General features: G+C 38.1%; 2 protein-coding genes across 10 annotated transcripts in view; one reads left to right on the forward strand and one right to left on the reverse strand.

The window, feature by feature from the left end:
• Positions 1–6,512: 6,512 nt before the first annotated feature.
• Positions 6,513–7,164, forward strand: LOC108301877 (small ubiquitin-related modifier 2-like). Its single transcript, XM_037737299.1, has 2 exons — positions 6,513–6,651; positions 6,730–7,164. The coding sequence occupies exons 1-2, from the start codon at positions 6,513–6,515 to the stop codon at positions 6,804–6,806; spliced, it is 216 nt and encodes a 71-aa protein (XP_037593227.1). The 3' UTR covers positions 6,807–7,164.
• Positions 7,165–7,613: 449 nt separating this feature from the next.
• Positions 7,614–15,858, reverse strand: part of COL28A1 (collagen type XXVIII alpha 1 chain) — a 207,356-nt gene continuing 199,111 nt past the window's right edge. For all 9 annotated transcript variants that reach the window (XM_037737295.1, XM_037737294.1, XM_037737293.1 and 6 more), the window contains 2 exons: positions 11,136–11,274; positions 7,614–9,203 (listed from right to left, as the gene is read on the reverse strand). In XM_037737295.1, the coding sequence (XP_037593223.1) occupies positions 9,031–9,203; positions 11,136–11,274 (312 nt within the window). In that variant the 3' untranslated portion in view covers positions 7,614–9,030. The remainder of the gene's footprint in view (positions 9,204–11,135; positions 11,275–15,858) is intronic.

Genomic DNA, 15,858 nt, shown 5'->3' on the forward strand with positions numbered 1-15,858 from the left:
GATTGGAGGAGAGGAGGCCAATTTGGAAGTCAGATACAATGACAGTCTCAGGGTGGAAAGGAACAGGAAGAAGTAAGATGGACCAGATCTAATGAGCAATTAGATAAGAGAAGTGAGAGAGACAAAAGGTTCAGGGATGTTTCTCAGGGGCCAGCTGCAGTCATTGGCTGGGTGACTGTGCAGAGAGAGATTCACAGAGAGATGGAACACGGACTCCTGGTATACAGTGGAGGTGGAGAGTGAGACAAGACCAAGGTAATAGATTTGGCTTCTAATCTTTAATATAAGGAAAGCTAAGATAATGCTCCAAAATTTGAAGAAGCACAATTTTAGCCAATTTTACTGTGTTTGTCAACCTTTTCTAATAACAAAACATATAATGTCTCAGAGGCAAAGTCTATACCAATTCCAGTATTTCTTTCTTAGAAGATTAAAGATGAGATAATTACTTAAAGGCAAGAGTTGTTTTTGTTTTGTTTTATTTTCCAGCAGGGAGATGTTCTGTTTTTTTGGTTTTTGTTTAAAAAAAAAAAAAAAAAAAAAAACAGCTGAAGGCAAGTCTGAGCAGTGATTTATTCATGGAATCAGTTTGAGAAAAGTCCCAAGTTGCACATACTGGCAAACCATAGCACTCCTCATTAAGATGTACAGAAGGAAAATAGCCAAATGATACATTTAACATAGTTATCAACTGATATGCCAAGAAGGAAATAACTAGGGCATTCCATTAGCATTTACAAATCATGTCAAGAAACTGAGTGTGAAGTTTAAGGGCAAATTTGAAGCGTGGTGAAAATAAAATGAAAGCTTCTAGTCATTTCAGAGAAAAACAGAGAAAGTCTTTGCTGTCTATGCAATCCACAAGTCCCAATTTACTTATTAATTTATAATTCTGACTATATAATTTCTGTTTTGTTCTGCTGAGACATTTCAACTAGAGAGACATTTTGTCTTTTATTAATGTGGCAGCCATCTGAGGTGGAATCCATAGGAATATAGAAATTAGAACAAGGACCATGCTGGTTTGTTTCTCTCCCCCACTTTAGTCACCAAGAACATCCTTGCAACCCAGAAGGCATGCTCAGAATTAGAGGATAGGATGGTAAAAGAGCCATGGAAACAGGAGAAGCTGTAGCAGCAGCCAGAATGAGAGAGGATATATTGACTGTCTTAAAATAATCACACAATTATTATGATTGGCTTCACAAGGTCAGGGTAGGAGTTTGAAGGGTCAAAGCCAGAAGCCACGGAAGACATCCAACTCCAATTATAGCAATGGGAGTCAGTGTTTTCTAAGAAGGAACTGTTCCTGGAAGAGATAATAGCCTTCCAGAAACCCCAAGAATGCCCAGTTGCTTAGGGTGTCTGTCTAAGGGTTACAAGCAATAGAAGGGACATAGTACTAGAAGACTCTAAGATTTCTTGGTAATTCTAAGAGCCCATATTTTCTTAACTTGATTAAAACAGGCTTTAAGGATTCTTAATTTTTAGAGTCTGATGTGACTTTAAATGAATTAGTTCATTTAAATGAAAGGTTTTTGCAAAAATTACTAATTTATGTAAAATGATAAATGAGTGCATACAGAAATGAAATCAGTCCAATATTTTAAAAATTAAAAAACAAAATATCATACATATATGTGTGAATTATGACTTGGGGCTATAAACCAAAAATAAAATTCCAAGGCCCTCCTCTATCATCTGAATGGACTCCTCTCAGTCAGCGGCATTCCAAACCAGTTCAGGCCATGATGGGAAGGGAAAGCCATACTTACTTCATTCTACTCTGTTCCCTTTTGGAGTCACTGATAGAACACACTCTTTAAGTCTGATAGGAAACATTTACAATTTATTCTCTCCGAGGCCAGCTACCTGGAGACTTCATTTGCATGATAAAACCTTGGACTGGACAACCCCTCACTCACTGATATATCCCTCCTCTCTTAGTCTGCTTTTAAACTAGTGTGGGTTTGTTTTGTTTTATTTTGTTTTCTGATCTTTTTCTATTCCCTCTTGCAAGTAGCTAATTATTCCTGTAATGACTTTTATAAAATATGCTCAATTTGGTTTTTTAAAAATTTATTGAGTTCATCTTACACTTAAGGAACTAGGGACACAAAGACAAACAAGGCATGTCTTTGCTCATAAGTAGCTCAGACAGCAGGCAGAGGACACGGCTGCTGTGGTACATGAAATAAAGGCCCCAAAGATGTCTGCTCCCTAATCCCCCCTGTATATATGCTACCCTACATGGCAAAAGGGACTCTGTAGATGTAACTAAACTTAAGGACTTTGAGGTGGCAAGATTATCCTGGATTATTCAGGTGGGCCCAATCTAATCACATGAGTCCTCAAAAGCAGAACATCTTGCCCAGCTTTACTCAGAAAACCAGAAGGATGGCAGAAGGTGAAGGACTCAACCTGCCGTTACTGGCTTTAAAAATAGAGGAACTATGAGCCAAGGAATGTGGGTGGCCTTTAGTTATTGGAAAAGACAAGGAAATGAATTCTCCCTCAGATCCTCCAGAAGGAACACAGCCCTATGGACACCTTGATTTTAGCTCATTGAAACCTGCATCACACGTTTGACCTACAGAATTACAACATAACACATTGTTGTTGTTTAAGCCACCAAATCTGTTACAGCAGCAAAAGGAAATTAATGCTGATGTGCCTCAACTAAGAGCAAAGTAGCTCAGCCTGACATCAGTGTGCAGAATGGAAACATAAGCCAAGTGCTTTGGGTCCTCAGTGTTGGGAGTGAGTGGACCATGTAAGCGAAAGGAAAAAAATCTCAGGACCTCCCCAAAATCTTATGCAAAAGGAAAGGTTAAGCCTGGGGGCTGAGTCATTGCACTACTCTCTTCCAAATGAATCGCTGTTACTAATATTGTGCATCAGCCAGATCCCCATGGAAAGGTAAAAGGCGTTAGGCATCTGGAAAGGACTGCCCCCGACAGATCAGTCATAGGTAAATTCTTTCCTGGCCTCCCACAAACAAGGACATGCCAATCATAACTATAGGTCTACAATCCAAATTTAGCTCCTAAAACTAAAGTCTGTTCAGTTCCACACTGATAATGTTGATTACAAGTTTATCTTCCCAGGTGCAGAATGAAGACAAGAGATCAATCTTTCCTCCACCTGCCCAGAGACATCTCCGTGATTGGCTCTTGCTTTACTCCCTTTTTCTCTTTAGACCTTCACCTTGTCTTGTGTAAAATATAGATTTACTAGGCACTAATGAAAGACACACGGGAATATAACTATTTGTCTTACTGCCTAGCTGCCCCTCTTCCTACGTGCCTTCCCCACTTCACAGATATGTATAAATACTAAACCTTCTGAAAGCCTCTTTGGATGGGTGATTTTCCTGGATTTTCTCTAAAGCTGGCTTAAGAAACCTCGATCATTGAGACCTGTGTCTCAGCTACTTATATTGGTTGCTGCTCAGTTGATAGAGATGAGAAGGTACTGCAAAGGAAGAGGCCTTCAGTTTGTCCTTGCAGCATTGATGTGGTCAGTCAGGGAGGCAGGAGAAGGACATTGCAGACAAAGGGACAAGCACCAAAGTCAACATTACAACATGTTTGCATATCAGTTGTCTATGTGGGCAAAGTTGTGAAAAGCTTGAACAAGAAATGTAAGTACTTTTGCTCCTGTCAAAATAACAGCCTAGACATTCTAAAGGGTCCTTCTACTTTCCAACAACAATATGGTGACTGATAGCTACTTTTTAATGCAATGTGGGCTTCCAGAAAATACCCATAGCTCTCCATCCCACAACAAAAGATACGGTTATAGTGAATCCGAGGTTTCTCTTCAAAAAATCAGTATGTCAGTATGTTCAGCTCTCTTATTCTGTAATTCTCTATTTCAAAGTTTAGTACCTTGTAATTGTAGTAAACAACCTTCTCCTCTGGTTCTAATCAGTACTTCACATCTAACCCCCTAATCTCCCACACCGTCCCATCCTGACTCATCCCCCTGGCTACCTGATCTACCTGCTCTGACACACCCATCACCGTCCATCCCACCAAAACACCCACCCTGTCACTCCAGCCCTGACCCCTACTTAAAAAAAAAAGCGAATCAGAATTAGTCTAGCTTGTGCGGTCTAACCCTAGCCAATAGGGGATGACACAGCAATAGGGATGACCTCCGTCAGGCAAAAGTGCCCCTTCCCACCTTGTCCAAGCTGTGGTGACCATCATTGCTCTGTCCTTGCACCCTGCACCCTTCTATAGAATAAATTGCGTTGCTGAGAGGGCATATCTTAGAGTGCTATTTCTTTTGTAGCATCAAAATTTTACTTACAATATAGGAAAGTCTATTTCTATATCTTATACTCATTTTCATGCTAAGGACAACTAAAGAAGATAAAGCAAAAAAACTTTTTATTTTTCAGAGATGGGGTCTTGGTCTCACTCTGACTGCAGCCTTGACATCCTGGACTCAAGTGATCTTCCCACTTCAGCCTCCCAAGTAGCTGGGACTACACGTACCCACCATGAGGCCTGGCTAATTTTTAAAATTTTGTGTAGAGACACAGTTTTGCCATGTTCCCAGGCTGGTCTGAAACTTCTGGCCTCAACTGATCTGCCCACCTCGGCCTCCCAAAGTGCCAGGATTACAGGCGCGTGAGCCACCGCGCCCGGCCCCAAAAAAATTTTTTAAGCACCTAGAAATCACTGATGTTACTAGAAAAGGGTCTCAACCCAGATCCCCAAGAGCAGGTTCATAGATGGCATGCCATAAAGAATTCAGGGCAAGTAGCAAAGCATAGTGAAAATAAGATAGTTTATTGGGCACTACTTGTATTACAGAGTAGGGTGTCCTCAAAAAGCAAGAGGAGGAACGCCCCTACCTAAAACATAATATTTGCTTATATAGGGTGTTAGAGCTAAATATAATGTGCTTTATTATAAAAGCTCGTGATCAGCTTGTGACAGGCTATTAGCATTGTTATTCTCTTCTGCAACTATTAATTTCAGCAAGAATCTGTGAGTATATTATTATTTTTAAAGTGAAACTCTTAAACTAAGGATGCTTTTTCTTTATTGGGACACTTGCATAAGTTCTGAGTCTTACTTAATTAGTTAGCATTATTAACTTGTTTCCTTAACCATAAACATCTTGTGACCAAGAGTACCTAACTTCCTGGGAATGTAACCCAGCAGGTTTGGCTTTATGCAGTCTTTATTCAAGGTGGAGTTACTCTGGTTTGGACGCCTCTGACACCAAAGAGGTTAAGGGCTGCTAAGAAGTTACCTGGCACAAAGATGATTATCTATTGAGGTGGAGCCAGCACTCAGAGTCATTTTTTTTCCTAGGGAAGTTTCTCACCTGAGAAAGATGGCTGAGAGGCTGAGAGGCTGAGTGGCATAAAGAAGGAACAAAAGTGCCAGCCACAAAAGGAAATGCGGGTAAATTGGACTGCAATAAAATTGAGTTTGTTAAAACAAAAATAAACAAGTAAAAAGACAAGCTTTGAAGATATTAGCAACACAAATAATTAGCAAAGAATTAGATTTCAGATATATAGGAATTTCAAAAATTCAATAAGGAAAAGACAAAAAATCTAACAAAGACAATCTTTCCTAATTATAAGCAGGTAATTCACAGAAGCAGCAGCACAGAGGGTAGGTAAACATGATAAGGTGTCATCAGAGAAAGGTAAATAGGAACAATATACTGGCCAGATGCAATGGCTCACACCTATAATCCTAATACTTTGGGAGGCTGTCATGGATCACTTGAGGCCAGGAGTTTGAGGCCAGCCTGAACAACATGGCAAAGCTCCATCTCAGGTGGCTGTAGTCCAAGCTATTCAGGAGGCTGAGGTGGGAGGATCACTTGAGTCTGGGAGGTGAAGGCTGCAGTGAGCTGAGATAGCACCACTGCACTCTAGCCTGGGCAACAGAGCAAGACTCCACCTCAAAAATAAATATAAAATAAAATAAAATAAAACAATATACCATTTTACACCTTTACTAGCAAAATAAAGACATCTGATAACCCTAAGTGTTGATGAGAATATCAAGCAATGGGAATTTTATATGCAACTGACAGAAATTTATAATAAATTGGTTCAGACACTTCAGGAATAAAATGGATATGATATACTGGTTTTGAATGTTTACATACTCTGTAACCCAGCAATCCTAATTTGGAGACTATACCTCAGAAAAACACTGGTGTATGTGTGCCCAGAGACATGAATAAGAGCATTCACAGCAACAGTGTTGGAATACTGATGAAAATAAAATAGAAGAACTTACGATTATATATATATATATATATATATATATATATACACATATATATATATATATGTATATATATATATATAGTGGTATACTCACACAAATATACAACTGTGGAAGTAAATGAAAATGTAAAAATTATAATAAAATAATCTAGTGAGTTGCTGGTGCTGCTGGTGTGCTTGTTCGGTGCAGACCTGGTACCGCTTTTGTGAAGCGGCAGCTGAGGAGACTCCAGCACTCACCATGGCTGACAAAAAGCCCAAGGAAGGAGTCAAGACTGAGAACAATTATTATATTAATTTGAAAGTGGTGGGGCAGGATGGTTCTGTGGTGCAGTTTAAGATTAAGAGGCATACACCACTTAGCAAACTAATGAAAGCCTAATAAACTAATGAACGACAGGGATTGTCAATGAGGCAGATCAGATCCTGATTTGACGGGCAACCAATCAATGAAACAGACATACCTGCACAGTTGGAAATGGAGGATGAAGATACAACTGATGTGTTCCAACAGCAGACGGGAGGTGTCTACTGAAAAGAGAAGCTGCTTCTTTACTTCAGAACTCTGTTCTTTAAAGACCAAGATTACATTCTCAATTAGAAAACTGCAATTTGGTTCCACCACATCCTGGCTACTACAGTATAGTTTTCTCTATTCTTTCATTTTCCCCTTCCCCATTCCTTTATTGTACATAAAGTAACTGGTATATGTGTACAAGCATATTGCTTTTTTTCTTTTTAACAGCCAATGGTATGTTTTGATTGACATCAAGTGGAGACGGGATGGGGAAAAATACTGATTCTGTGAAAGTACCCCCTTTCTCCATTAGTGGCATGCTCATTCAGCTCTTATCTTTATATTCCAGTAAATTATTTTGCTCTCACTGTTTTAACAAAAAAATAAATAAATAAATAAATAATAAAATAAAAATCCTTGCATACCTTGTTTGATTGGAGACTTTTAATGTTTTTCATTTATCATTGTAAAACCAAGGACAATTTTATAACTTTTTTGTACGTAGCTGTTACCTGTAGGGCAATCTGTCTTTAAGTAGGGATAAATTACTCTAAAACAACAACAGAAAAGAATCCTAGTTTTCCCTTCAAGTCAAGCGTCTCGTTGTTTAAATAAACTTCTTGTTTAAAATGAAAAAAAAAAATCTAGTGAGGTGTAGAAAATTACATATTATGATGCATATTTTCTAAAGCTCAAAAAACTAAATAATAAATTATTTAGAAATATATTTATATGTCATAAAATATATGAATTAGTTATAACACTGAATGAAAATAGTAAGTTGCAGAAGACTAGTATATGACACCGACACCATACCTGTAAAACTCTAAAATAAGCAAGGTTAAACATTTATTGTTTAGAGACACATAGAGACATGTGGAGTTTTACATGTAAAATTACCTATAAAAGTCAACAGCACATTGACATGGTAAACAAAAAGTTCAAAATGGGATATTCCTGGCATGGAACAGGGGCTGGGATGGTGGAGGGCCACACAGGGAGCTTCAATGGAATTTGTGATGTTTGTTTCATTCTCTAGGTGATGTGTTCACTGGTGTTCAACTTATTGTGTTTTTAAATTGATGAGTATGTTGCATATCTTCTTTTGTAGTATCAAACATTATATAATACAGTTTTAATTAACTAAATAAAATTATATTATTTCTGCCAAGATGGCTATTCTTCCATCTCCTTCCTTGAGGGCATTTTTTTACACTGTTGAATTGAATGAGGGTAGACCCGATAGAAGGAGAAAGTGTTTTGTGAGATGAAATATGCAAGTGCTGCTGTCTGAGCTCAGCTCAGAACTAATGATCTTCCCAGACGGGATGTTGCAAAAGTATTATATAAAACGACAGAGCCAATTCTTCGTTATTCTCCATTACTCATGTTTCAATTTGGTGGCTCACCTTTCAGTGTGAGTCCTGTCTTTAATACACCTTGCTCCAGAGTGGATGTCAACTTCAAGTGGTTTTTAATTGTCAACGGCCTTCCCATTCCACTCCCATAAAATGGAAGGGAAACCCCAGATGTATGTATTTTAATGGAAGGGTGTAAAAAGCTTCTTTGTTTAAACATACATTAAACACTTTGTTACCAAACATGTTGGAAGAATACAAAGTGACAGTTTGTGAAACATTTAAGTTATTTAATTTTAATTCAGATTGATTTTTCCCTATTACCGCTTTCAGAGCAAATGAGGAAAAAATGTAACTACCCTCACCCTCCCCACTCCTATCCCAGCACTCCTTCATAAACATTCCCATCATTTCTAATTTCCACACCAAAGTACTTCCTATCACCTACCTCTTGCTACTGGGGTAGGTGGGACATAAGGAGGTTGGGGAGGTGAGTGGGTAGGGTATGGGCAGGGGCAGCAGTAGGGGTTTGAGCTGACATAGTACATACAGCAGGAATGAAAGGAATCAGAATCACATTGCAGGCTGTGAAGTAGATAGAGCCTGTGTATTACAGTTTCACAGCTCTAAGTCTAAATCCTCAGCTCTGACACTTTTTAGGTGGGTGACAGTCGACAAGTTACTAAACTTCTCAGAGCCTCAGCTTCCTTATCTATGTAAGTGGTTAATAATACCTACATCCTAGTGCTGTAGTGAGAATTCAATTACATTGATAAGTTGAAATACTCAGTATACACTCAACTATAGTGCTGTATTTGTACTGGGTGAACATGCAGAAATTAGGGAGTTCTAGGCTTTTGATAGAGACAAGCCAGTTTACTTGCTCATCCTTGAATGCAGGTTTCTTGACATTCCTTTTCACTGTTGAATCTGTTTCCTGAGCCATTGCAGCCACTGAACCAAAATCGGGCACAAGAGTTGACCTGTTTGTCATAATACCATCGAACCACATATTCACCACAGTTTCCAGGCTTCAAGGCTTCCAAACATCTAGGATCTAGAATAAGAAAAGGATAACGTATTACAGATTTTTCTTATATTGAAGATATAAAAAATAAACACCTTATAAAGTTATATAAATAAACTATTTCTTCTTCATGCCCGCTAGTGGACCAACCAAGAAAATCTGTTCTAAGTAAGTGAAAGAAGGATTTCCTAAAACCCAAAACATTTCCCTCACCACCTGAAACTCTACCACTAGATATTAATTCTTTTGAAAACATGAAAGTTTTTGGTCTTCATGAAATCGTATTAAAAATGCTTATTTCCCTGAAAGCCTAAGTGAGACTTCACTGGCTAATACTTTTGTGGGTATTAGTTAACAGGAGAAAGACAGGACTTCTTTCACTTACATTAGGTTTGATTTACAATCAAATTAATATTTGGAATAAAAATTATTTCCATTTCCTGTTCACGTTTCCTCCCAGTCTGTTCACAGAAAGAACCACCACGATCATATGCAATTGCCCACTATGAAAGAAAAACTCCTTAAGTTACCAAAAAAAAAAAAAAAAAAAAAACCAAAGAGTAAAATGAGGGGCTCTCTTTGTATTACAATTATCTGTTTAAAGAGCAGCTCTAAGGCCAGGTGCAGTGGCTCACAGCCCAGCACTTTAGGAGGCCAAGAGATCATGAGGTCAAGAGATTGAGACCATCCGGGCCAACATAATGAAACTCTGTCTCTAACAAAAATACAAAAATTAGCTGGGTGTGGTGGCGCATGCCTGTAGTCTCAGCTACTTGGGAGACTGAGGCAGGAGAATCCCTTGAACCTGGGAGGCGGAGGCTGCAGTGAGCTGAGATTGCGCCACTGCACTCCAGCCTGGTGACAGAGTGAGACTACATTTCAAAAAAAGAAAAAAAAAAGGAAGAAAACAGCTCTTGCAGGACACTAAAAACATGGTATGATTTTCTAATATCATATAGTCTTATCGTAGAAATATATCTACTATAAAAAAGCACAGGAGAGCTATAACAACAAAGACACATTGTCCTAATGAGGTTCCTTTAATTATGGAGCTCCTCATTTGCTAAATTCCTTATTATTGTGTGGTACTCTGGAGTGCCTTGATTAGTATTTCCTACTTGAAGAAGTGATTCCAAGGTGGGAGAAGCCAAAAAACAAACAAACAAAAAACCAAATAGATAATTGCTGTCTGGGACTTATATGTCATAAGCTTTATTTGGCAATACCTAAACCAGCCCTCTCTCTATCTTCCTTAAACATTTCCCCAGATTTGGAGTATGGCTTGGTTCATTTATATTTTAAAACTTCCATCTAAATATACCTCTATTATGAAGACTCCCTAGACCTAATGGAAATGAGCCATAGATTTCTACCACCTCTGCCCTTAAAAACAAAACCAAATAATGTATATTGTGTAATTCATTTTCAAGCTAATCTAAACTTCCTTTGAGCACAAAAAAGTCTCTCATGTTCTACAGAATATATGTATATAATAATACATTTTTAATAGATATTAACTTCATAGAAAATATGTTAATGAATCAGAATCTAGATTTTAGGTTGTTTCTCATTCCTGTGCAATAAAAGCGTCAAAAATTCAAATGCCTACATGTGTGAAGGGCACATGTAAGACAGTAGGGAGCAGTAGGGACTATGGCAAACAGGAGAACACAATCCCCTCTAAAGGCATTCCAATTAAAATAATAAATACTATAAGAGTGTTGAAATTCTTTAGAGACCAAATTTACTCCATTGCCAGCCAGATTTCAAATTCTACACATAGTCCAATGGAAACTATATTTTGTCCACTTTGTTTAGAATCATAACATTTTCTCTCTGGGTAACCCTGTGCCTTCCTCTCATTGTAGATACAGTGGCAGATTGGCAGATCTCTCTTACCTTTGTGCACCAAATTTTTTGGCTGTAGAATCAAAATGGGACTTGGAGTTCTGGTTTACCTACCCTCTGCCCCAACCACAGGGGAGCTAAGCAGTGGCCTGGGGGCAGTGGTGGCCTCAGATGAAGTAGTGGCAGGCACAGCATCAGCCCAGGTTGGCTCTGGAACTTCATTCTCTTCATCCTGGTCTCTGGTGACACTCAACTACACAAAAAAATTCACACTTTGTGTTTCTGATAATATCAAGTAAAAAAAATACTAGTTTGCTTTTGGGAACATTTAAGGAAAAGTTCAGCCATGCTGTGTTTCTTAAGCTGTCTTATATTAACTATTTCAAATAAAACTCAGAAAATAATGCCCCTCCTCTGTGTTGTGCATCCCTGAATACCCAAGTTGTACACACACACACACACACACACACACAGAGAGAGCCCACCTCCAGGCACAGATGCTTTAGTGCTGGGACATCCAAAGCAGGTGTGAAAGATGTGAGGTTGGGAAGAGTTTATTTTCATTCTTTTCTTAGCCACTAATATAAGAAAATAACCACTCATTTCTTTAACATTTTTATGGCCTTTCTCCATTTTCTAACACTAGACAGCTTAACAATCATATTCCAAAATATTTACCATGAACTCAATCAATTTTGAGATTGGAAATTAGGGTAGCAGAAGACAATAATACAGCTGAAATAAAAACAACACCAATCACTTTTTGATTGCTTACCCAAATCTCAGCTGCAGACACCTTTGCCTGCTCTTCCTATTATCAGACCCCAGCTAATGCCAAATGCTATAGGATGCTTAACTTCTAAAACGCTCTAAGAAATGTTTGGTACCTAAAGAACAAAGGATTTTCATTTCAAAAGCAAATTTTCTGGACTAATACTTCCAAGTTTCATCCAAATTTATGATATCTAACAAAACAAGGAAGAAAGGTATTTTACTTTTAAAAAAAATGATGTCTTTATAGTAAAATGATGTATAATCCTTTGGGTTTATACCAGTAATGGGATTGCTGGGTCAAATGATATTTCTAGTCCCAGAGCCTTGAGGAATTGCCACACTGTCTTCCACAATGGCTGAACTAATTTACATTCTCACCAACAGTGTAAACGTGTTTCTATTTCTCCACATCCTCTCCAGCATCTGTTGTCTCCTGACTTTTTAATGATCACCATTCTAACTGGCGTGAGATGGTATCTCATTGTGGTTTTGATTTGCATTTCTCTAATGACCAGTGATGATGAGCATTTTTTCATAGGTTTGTTGGCTGCACAAATGTCTTCTTTTGAGAAGCATCTGTTCATATCCTTCACTCACTTTTTGATGGGGTTGTATTTTTATTGTAAATTTGTTTAAGATCTACTATAAAGATACACGCACAAGTATGTCTATTGCAGCACTATTCATAATAATAAAGACTTGGAACAAACCCAAATGCCCATCAATGATAGACTAAAGAAAATGTGGCATATATACACTATCTAATACTATGTAGCCATAAAAGATGATGAGCTTATGTTTTTTGCAGGGACATAGATGAGGCTGGAAACCATCATTCTCAGCAAACTAACACAGGAACAGAAAACCAAAAACCACATGTTCTCACTCATAAGTGGGAGTTAAACAACAATAACATATGGACACAGGGAAGGGAACATCACACACTGGGGTCTGTTGTGGGGGTAGGGGGCTAGGGAAGGGATAGCATTAGGAGAAATACCTAATGTAGATGACAGGTTGATGGGTGTAGCAAACCACCATGGCACATGTATATCTATGTAACAAACCTGCACATTCTTCACATGTATCCCAGGACTTACAGTATGATTAAAAAAAAAAATCTTGTCAGTTATTCTTGACAATTGCCAGGAGCTAGACAAATCTTTTATGGGAATAATTATATTCTTTATTCTTTTTCAAATTCTTCCTTGGATTCCAGCTGTATGCCGTTGAATCAGTCATTCACCTGAGTCCTGGCACTTGGCTATTTATCCTTGCCAAGGGTTCTCTTGTTTGTTTGTTTGCTTTTTTGTTTATTTATTTAAACAGTCAAATCTGTAATTGAGGTAGTTTTTTATGCCTTTTTACCCAGGTATCCTGGTGTGCTGTCATCATTAGCTGTCCTCTGCCACCTAAGCTGTTCTATTGCTTTTGATTTTGTGTGTGCACACACACATGAGGGAAAGACTAATTAGTACCATTACTCACGTATGTGTATTTTTCACAGTGATTAAATTACTATCAGATGACTCAGAGCAAAGATTTCCATTAGGATTGGTCATTAGCCCTATATAAAGGGCACATAATTTAAATACAATAGGAACTTTTCACTGCCCCCTAAACACAACTTTTGGTACAAGTGGGGAAAAAAAAATTATGGATTACTTGAGGTTCATCTTTCTTTCAGAATAATCCTGTATGCACATATAGCAATTTAAATGTGAACTTTAAAAAATAATCATTATACTGGAGAATTTAAGGCTAGAGGAAAAGTTTCTTGGTCCCTTCTTATCTTTTTTCTTTTTTAATAGAGATGGGGTCTTGGTATGTTGCCCAGCCTGGTCTCAAACTCCTGGCTTCAAATGATCCTCCTACCTTGGCCTCCTGAGCCCAGCACTGGGTCTCTTATTTTCTACTGGGTGGTGGAATACAAAGCTATGAACAATTATGAAACTTCCCAAAAGTTATTGGTAAGCTAATACCAAATCTTCAGGAAGAAAAGTACTGTTGTTTTTTGCCTGCATGTATTTAATTTCAAGCAAGAAATATAAACATAAAAGTCAACTGACATTAGTCTACACTTAATAAAAGCCAACTGACATTAGTCTACACTTCAGATATGTGGTCTAGAAGGTGAGAATGTTCCATTGAAGAGATAGGCTAAGCAGCGTGGTTTTCTTCAAGTAATTAACTCAGCCTTCAAGTATTTATCTTGTTCAAGTCCTGAGTCCTCAGAAGTTATTTTTTACCTTTTCTAAGTTTAGGAGTGTGTGTTTTCTTTCTCAATCACATAATCATTTGGAAATTTTGACATCTGTTAACATTACACCACAGATTCCAAGACAAGCAAAATTAACTTTAATAAATGAAAATAATTTCATTAATTTTCTCGCTCGGTGAGATGTCAGATTATTTCAACAAATGCGTAATTATGGCTTGCAATTTTTATAATTTCCTAACTACAAAAGCAAGCATGTTAATTGAAGGGAATTTTAGAAAATGTGGATATTAAAAAGAGAAAATAGAAATCAGAAGTAATTCTACCTTCTAAAGATAATCATTGTTGGTATTCAGGTGTATCTTTCCCCAGTCTTTTTTTCTATGTGCATATACATTTTTTTGTTTTTATAAAAAAATACTGTATGTTTGGTTTTCTATGTGCTATTGTAAAATATACTATATTATGATCATTCTGTATATTTCACTGTGACTCTATAACTTTTATTGTATTGTATTGTATTGTGTTGTATTTTATTGTATTGTATTTTTGAGACAGCGTCTTGCTCGGTTGCCCAGGCTGGATGATGCAGTAGCATAATCTTGGCTCACTACAAGCTCTACCTCCCAGCTTTACGTAATTCTCATGACTCAGCTTCCCATGTAGCTGGTATTACAGGTGTGAGCCACCATGCCCAGCCTCCTGCACATTTTTCTAACCTTGCTTTTCACTATTCCCTTTCATTCCTTCTTCCTCATTATTCTGCCTCAGGCTGTCAATATCAACATTTCCACCATAGCCTAGGAAAAATTGGACTCCATCTGCAAAACCTTCTCCAATAACCCAGTCAGTACTGATTCTCCCCTTCTAGATGATGCACAGTACCTTCTGACTCTTCTATACTTAGCACTGATTGTGTAGAATTTAGCCTTTAGGTCTATCCTATGGAAGAATAACAGAATATGCCTCCCAAAATACACCACTTTAGCACATTGATTATTTTTAACTAAAGGCAATTGGGAAGCAGATACAGCTCATTAGTCTAAATGCAGGATATACATTCATAAAGGTGTCCCTCCTCTCTATTAGGAAAATCAGAGTAAATAACTCGAGAGGACTCTAGACCCTTACTTAGCCCAGAGATACACTGCAGGACTCTACATAACAAACTATTCACTAATCATTATCTTCCATTAGCTCACACGTAGGTTTACCTTCCCACCATCTGCTGCTCTAGAAAGTCCTTTTCCATTGTCTTGTCACTCCTCTAAGCTCTATTGTTCTTTCATTAAGATGCTATGTAGGGCCAAGTGTGGTCCAGCTCACCCCTGTAATCCCAGCACTTTGGGAGGCTGAGGTGGGAGGATCATGAGGTCAGGAGTTAGAGACCAGCCTGGCCAGCATAGTGAAACCCCATCTCTACTAAAAATACAAAGATTAACCAGGTGTGGTGGCAAGCACCTGTAGTCCCAGCTACTTGGGAGGTTGAAGCAGGCGAATCACTTGAACCCAGGAAGCAGAGGTTGCAGTGAGCTGAGACCACACCATTGCATTTCAGCCTGGGTAACAGAGAGAGACTCTGTCTCAAAAAAAAAAACCAAGATGTTATATAAGGCCAAGTGCTAACCACCCCTTTGAACTACTCAGGTCCATGCTCCTATGTGTATATGCTACATGTTAATAAACTTCTGTGTGCTTTTCTATTGTCAATCTGTCTTTCGTCAGTCTAATTTACAAGGCCCTAGCTAATAATCCTAAGATGGTAGAAGGAAAGGATTTTCCCCTCCCCTCTAGTCATGACAGCATAGCCTGAGTGAGGGCTCCCTCTCCAGAGTTCTGAGTCTG

The sequence above is a fragment of the Cebus imitator genome, unplaced genomic scaffold (genome assembly GCF_001604975.1).
Source record: "Cebus imitator isolate Cc_AM_T3 unplaced genomic scaffold, Cebus_imitator-1.0 Scaffold37, whole genome shotgun sequence".
NCBI classification, from domain to species: Eukaryota; Metazoa; Chordata; class Mammalia; order Primates; family Cebidae; genus Cebus; species Cebus imitator.

Coding starts and splice junctions, on each gene's coding strand:
- LOC108301877 (XM_037737299.1), top strand. CDS start 6,513: ATGGCTGACAAAAAGCCCAAGGAAGGAGTCAAGACTGAGAACAATTAT. Junction 6,652..6,729: donor TAGCAAACTAATGAAAGCCT/AATAAACTAATG, acceptor TCAATGAAACAG/ACATACCTGCACAGTTGGAA.